The 7,102-nt window shown below is 32.6% G+C and overlaps 1 protein-coding gene across 1 annotated transcript in view; it reads right to left on the minus strand.

The window, feature by feature from the left end:
- The window catches only part of LOC107751266 (stimulated by retinoic acid gene 6 protein homolog), a 42,224-nt gene that overhangs the window by 14,410 nt on the left and 20,712 nt on the right, over positions 1 to 7,102 (minus strand). The window contains exons 10-12 of the mRNA XM_016566942.1: positions 5,476 to 5,537; positions 5,184 to 5,346; positions 2,066 to 2,141 (exon numbers count right to left, since the gene is read on the minus strand). Coding sequence (XP_016422428.1) covers positions 2,066 to 2,141; positions 5,184 to 5,346; positions 5,476 to 5,537 — 301 coding nt within the window. The remainder of the gene's footprint in view (positions 1 to 2,065; positions 2,142 to 5,183; positions 5,347 to 5,475; positions 5,538 to 7,102) is intronic.

A 7,102-nucleotide genomic window follows, 5' to 3' on the forward strand; every position in this document is an offset into this window, starting at 1 on the left:
CTCTATCAGAAAATCCTGAAGGAGAATGTCCGGCCGTCAGTTTGTGACTTCAAGCTCAAGCACACTTGGGTTATGCAGCAGGACAATGATCCCAAACACACCAGCAAGTCCACCTCTGAATGGCTCAAGAAAAACAAAATTAAGGTTTTTGGAGTGGCCAAGTCAAAGTCCGCACTTAAATCCATTTGAGATGCTGTGGCATGACCTTAAACAAGTCCATTCATGCTCGAAAACCCTGAAATGTGACTGAATTAAAACAATTCTGCAAAGAAGAGTGGGCCAAAATGCCTACACAGCAATGTGAACGGCTCATTGCCAGTTATCACAAATGCTTGATTGCAGTTGTTGCTGTAAAGGGTGGCACAACCAGTTATTAGATTTAGGGGGCAATACATTTTTCACGTAGTGCCAGGCAGGTTTGGACAGCTTTTTTCCCTTAATAAATGAAATCATCATTTCAAAACTGCATTTTGTATTTACTCGGGTTATCTTTCTTTGTGTAAAACATTTGTTTGATGATCTGAATCTTTTAAGTGTGACAAATATGCAAAAAAATAAAAAACAGGAAGGGGGCAAAAAACTTTTCATGGCACTGTAGTTATTTGAGTACTTCAAGTTAAACTAAAAAAAAAGAAATTATTAAATATTTATATATATTTTTTAAATAATTCCTTTTATTTCAGTTAACTTTTACATTTTATTTCAAGTGACGATTTTTTTTTACTGGTTTTAGTTTTAGTGTAACAATAATAACTCCAGAAGTGAATAAAATAAAATAAATTAAATACATTATAAATAATAAATTGTAAATAAACAAATGCATACGTTTTAATTACAATATAAAAAATAAATTAAAAATGACAGTTACAGCACAATTGCTTTATTTATTTATTTGCTAAATACTAAAAAATATAAAATACAATTTTTTAAATACTGTTTTATTTTTGTTATTAATTTTATATTAATATTCAGCACTCTGTATCAATACAAATTTGTTGTTGAATTTAAAAAGTTGGAATTAAGCAGTTTTATTATTTTATTAAATAATAAACAAAATATAAAGGTAACACTTTACAATAAGATTCCATTTGTTAACATTAGTTAACTACAGTAGTTAACAAACAAACAATGAAAAATATATCTAAAGCATTTATTAATCTTAGTGTTGATTCCAACATTTACTAATATATTATTAAAATCAAAGTTGCATCTATTAAGTTAGCAGCGCCAACATGAACTAACAATGAACAGCTGTATTTTTTTTTATTAACTAACATTAACAAAGATGAATAAATACTGTAACAAATGTATTGCTTATTCTTAGTTAATGTAAGTTAATGCATTAAATAGTTAACAACAGGAACCTTATTTTGAAGTGTTACCTATATAAAAATATAAACAATATAAAATAAAAAATTTAGTGATCTATGTTGTGCTGTAAATCAATTAGCAATCAGAAACTCTATTCTGACATTAGAAAATTCTGTAATCTTTTCTATCTATTTTTTTTTTAACCAAAATATACCTCGCAAACCTACTCCGCATAATAACCCGGGATAGTAACAAGTATCTTAACATCTAAAACTAGTGCTGTCAAACGATTAATCGCGATTAATCGCATCCAAAATAAAAGTTTTTGTTTACATAATATATGTGTGTGTACTGTGTATATTTATTATGCATATATAAATACAAACACATGCATGCATATATTTAAGAAAAATATGTTGTTTATATATTAAATATATGTATATATAATAGAAAATATAATAATATAAATATATAAATGTATATACATGCAAATATTTTCAAAATATCTACTGTATGTGTGTGTATTTATATATACATAATAAATATACACAGTACACACACATATATTATACACGTTCATATATTATGTAAACAAAAACTTTTATTTCGGATGCGATTAATCGCGATTAATCGTTTGACAGCACTATCTAAAACGCATGTGACATCTGCGTATGGGTAGTCATGTGACAGTAGTGTAGCAGCTGAAGAGCAGTTTTAGTTTTATCCGGACTGAATGTGTGTTTGTTAGTGTCACCTGTGCAGGACCATGGACCTCATGAGCATGAGCAGGTTGAGCAGACAGGACAGGGTCACCGCTGACAGATAGCAAACTGAAACAAACACAAGCACATGAGCCACAAACACACTCTCACAGCCTCAGCACTTTTTCCCACTCACTGATTGGAAAACGAGCTGTGCGGACTACTTCATTATTCATCTGCTGATTTACACGAGTATTTAAAGCTGAGAGAAAGTGGATGTGTGTGTGATGCATGCAAACCTCCTGTAGTCTGGATCAATGCAAGCTCACATTTGCATGGCTGTGCTGGCATACATTAGCTTATCAGAGATCATCATTAAAGCTGCACTGGCCAACTGCACCGATCCAAATGACTTTCTCACTGTAATTACTTTATACCGAAATGGTTTAAGTGTTGTTTATGTGAATACCACCTTGAAGAAAGATTTCAAAAGCTAATCTCTAGGCCTCTAGGGCTTAAAAAGTATTTAAATGAATCTGTTTGTCTTATATTTACTGAATAATTAGTAGTGCTGTCAAACGATTAATCGCGATTAATCGCATCCAAAATAAAGGTTTTTGTTTACATAATATATGTGTGTGTACTGTGTATATTTATTATGTATATATAAATACACACACATACATGTATATATTTAAGAAAAATATTATATGTTTATATATTAAATATATTTATCTGTAATATAAATATAAATATATACATGTAAATATTTTAAATATATATATACACTGTATGTGTTTGTATTTATATATACATAATAAATATACACAGTACACACAGATATATTATGTAAATAAAAACTTTTATTTTGGATGCGATTATTCGCGAAATATGGTTAAAGTGTACAGCTAAATGAACATATATAGTAAACTGAGGTTTTTAATAAAAAAACAACAACTTGTAAGTCATGTATTTAGATATAATTATAAATTAGATTTTACATAAAATATAATTACTATAATTATGTATTTAAATATAATTATAATTACACATTGGTAGTGATGAGGTTGCAATTTAATACAATTTAGTACATTTAAAATATATTTACTTTAGTTATGTTAGTTAGTCAACACATCAAAATAGAGTACTTTAAAGCATGACAAAAGTATTAAAAATGATTAAAATCTTTTAAAAAGGTTTTTAAAGTAAAACTTTTAATTATTATAACGTGCACTTCCTAAGTGTACTTAATGTGTTAAAAACAGAGTATCTATTTAAGCACACTTAAGTGGCATTTATATATATATGTATATATATATATCATCTGCAAGTATAGCTTTTCAAAAAATATACTTGTAAGATCTGAAGTACACTACAAGTGCACATTCAATACAATTAAGCACACTTCTTTTTCACGCGGAGTATGTCGAATTTAAGAAATGATGGGCATTTGATTTTTGCTTGAATTTCTGGAGGCTTTTGTGGGCACAGATTCATGTGGGCCTAAGTTAAGTTGCCAACCTGTCCCGAATTTTGCGGGACAGTCCTGAAATTGTGAGCTTTGTCCAGCGTTTACTATATTTGGCAGACTGAAGAGGTCCCACAGAATAAATGACATTGTATCACTCGAACCTGTGCAAATTGACTGCCAGTCACAATTAACAAAACTTAGCAGCGTTTTAAAACGTTATCATCCAAAATAGCAAATAGGCTTTCTAACTAATGTAAATCAAGATATACATAGTATAAAAGCAGTGGCGGCTCGTCGGGGGAGGCACAGCTTCCCCATAATTTTGAGGTGAAAATGGGAGGAGGACGATTTAATGTTAATAAAATTCACAATTCATTCCAGTTCATGTCTCAGAATGTGTATTTTTTGTTTGTAATTTCACAGCTGTAATACCATAACATGTTAATGAAGTTGGAAAGCGCCGCTTTTCTATCGCGAATGTGCCGAATCTGCTGATGTAATTATAACCGCTAATGATAGAGAAGGGTAGGCGGAGGCCGGGGAAGAGCTGAGCTCTCGTGCCTCCGTTGGTAAAAAAAATTAGCCAATCAGCATCGAGTGTTCACTTTCAGCGCTGAGGAGTGTTGAGAAAAGAAACCTCGTAAGGGAGACTAGACTAGAACATCTGCTGCTGCATAATGTACTAAGTACTTATGATGAGTAGCGATATTGAATAGGCTATTTGATCGCCAACAGATGTACCAAGCTGTCATTCAAACAGTAACGTTATATATACAAATTAAAAATAAAGGGAGAACACGCCTAAGCTGGATATAGGCTACAGCAGTCGGTTAAATATAATTATAATTACACATTGGTAGTGATGAGGTTGCAATTTAATACAATTTAGTACATTTAAAATATATTTACTTTAGTTATGTTAGTTAGTCAACACATCAAAATAGAGTACTTTAAAGCATGACAAAAGTATTAAAAATGATTAAAATCTTTTAAAAAGGTTTTTAAAGTAAAACTTTTAATTATTATAACGTGCACTTCCTAAGTGTACTTAATGTGTTAAAAACAGAGTATCTATTTAAGCACACTTAAGTGGCATTTATATATATATGTATATATATATATCATCTGCAAGTATAGCTTTTCAAAAAATATACTTGTAAGATCTGAAGTACACTACAAGTGCACATTCAATACAATTAAGCACACTTCTTTTTCACGCGGAGTATGTCGAATTTAAGAAATGATGGGCATTTGATTTTTGCTTGAATTTCTGGAGGCTTTTGTGGGCACAGATTCATGTGGGCCTAAGTTAAGTTGCCAACCTGTCCCGAATTTTGCGGGACAGTCCTGAAATTGTGAGCTTTGTCCAGCGTTTACTATATTTGGCAGACTGAAGAGGTCCCACAGAATAAATGACATTGTATCACTCGAACCTGTGCAAATTGACTGCCAGTCACAATTAACAAAACTTAGCAGCGTTTTAAAACGTTATCATCCAAAATAGCAAATAGGCTTTCTAACTAATGTAAATCAAGATATACATAGTATAAAAGCAGTGGCGGCTCGTCGGGGGAGGCACAGCTTCCCCATAATTTTGAGGTGAAAATGGGAGGAGGACGATATAGTAGTAAATTTATTTCTCTCGCAAAATCACATCCAAGTCCTAAGTATGAGAAGTATGAGAATGACAACTGACTCACTTTCCACACACCACAAATAATACACTACAATCCTGACCACCTCCTGACGGTCATCTGACAGGATGATATTGAAACCGGCCAACAGGAAGGCGATGTTTTCGTCTACTCCTCTGCGGACGATGTGTAGGGTGGGCAGCACGCCTGAGACCAGTAAGAGCGCCATCTAAGACATTCACAAGAATAGAGAATGCCTTGAAATGCTACCATGCTACATGAAATCAATCAAAAGCACATGAATGAATACTTTTAGATAGAAATAACTCTAAAAGTGGCTCTTTTTTGAAGCGTTTACCTGATAAAGTGCAACGAACGCCACAACCACAGAGATCGCTAGTTTCAAAGGGAACCTAAAAACTGATGGAAAAGAAATAAAATTGCAGTAAATTAATACAAACACTGCTTTTTAAAAGTTTGGGGTTGGTAAGTCTCTTATGCTTACCAAGGCTGCTTTTATTTGATCAAAAATACAAAAAAATTTGAAGTATTATTACAATTTAAAAAGACTGTTTTCTATGTGAATATATTTTAAAATGTTACTTAGTCCTGTGTGATGCAAAGCTGAATTTTCAGCATCATTACTCCAGTCTTCAGAGTCACATGATCCTTCAGAAATCATTCTAATATGCTGATTTGCTGCTCAAGAAACATTTATAATTATCAATAACAATATTTATTATCATTCCAATTTTTTTGTGACTCTTTGATGAATAGAATGCTTTAAAATGACAGAATTTTCTAACTTGTGCAACTTTTGCAACAAAAATGTCTTCACTGTAACTTTCCATCAATTTAATGCATCAGTAGTTGCTGAACAAAAAAATTTGAAAAATAAATGTCCTTGTTCTGTCCTTTTAAATCGTTCTCGTTCACCATTCCTGGCTGGTGGAATGATCTTCCCAGCCCTGTCCGGAATGCTGAATCCCTGACAATTTTCAAGCGACAGCTGAAAACTCATATCATTCGACGCTACTTGACTTAATCCTAAATTTACAAAAAAAAATGTCTTTCTCTTTAGTTTTTCCTTCCCTTTCTAGCTTGTACTTATTTGAACAATGCCTAAAAATTGGCATTACAAGCACTTCCTGTGTCTGTTTGCCTCTTTAAGAAGAATCGCTTTATGTATTACCCAACTGTAAGTCGCTTTGGATAAAAGCGTTTGCAAAATGACTAAATGTAAATGTAATAAATCTTACTGATCCCAAACTTTTGGGTGGTAGTGTATACAGTTGAGGTCAAAAGTTTAAAGTGATAGTTGTTCATGAGTCCCTTGTTTGTCCTGAACTGTTAAACTACCTGCTGTTCTTCAGAAAAATCCCTCAGGTCCCACAAATTCTTTGGTTTTCCAGCATTTTTGTGTATTTGAAACCTTTCCAACAATGACTGTATGATTTTGAGATCCATCTTTTCACACTGAGGACAACTGAGGGACTCATAAGCAACTATGCAGAAGGTTTAAATGCTCACTGATGCTCCAGAAGGAAAAACCATGCATTAAGAACCGGGGGTGAAAACTTTTGAACAAAATGGAGGTGTGTACATTTTTCTTATTTCGCCTAAATATCATATTTTTTTATTTAGTACTGCCCTTCAGATGCTACAGAAGACAGTTACATGTTTCCCAGATGACAAAATAAGTAAAATTTACCCTGATCTTCAGGCTCTTAATGCATGTTTTTTTTTTTCTTCTGGAGCATCAGTGAGCGTTTGAACCTTCTGTGATAGTTGAACATGAGTCCCTCAGTTGTCCTCAGTGTGAAAAGATGGATATCAAAATCATACAGTCATTGTTAGAAAGGGTTCAAAAATGCTGGAAAACCAAAGAATTTGTGGGACCTGAGGGTTTTTTCTGAAGAACAGCAGGCAGTTTAACTGTTCAGAACAAACAAGGGACTCATGAACAACTATCACTAAACAAAAAA

This window comes from Sinocyclocheilus rhinocerous, unplaced genomic scaffold (assembly GCF_001515625.1).
Source record: "Sinocyclocheilus rhinocerous isolate Xijiao unplaced genomic scaffold, SAMN03320098_v1.1 scaffold872, whole genome shotgun sequence".
Classification (NCBI taxonomy): Eukaryota; Metazoa; Chordata; class Actinopteri; order Cypriniformes; family Cyprinidae; genus Sinocyclocheilus; species Sinocyclocheilus rhinocerous.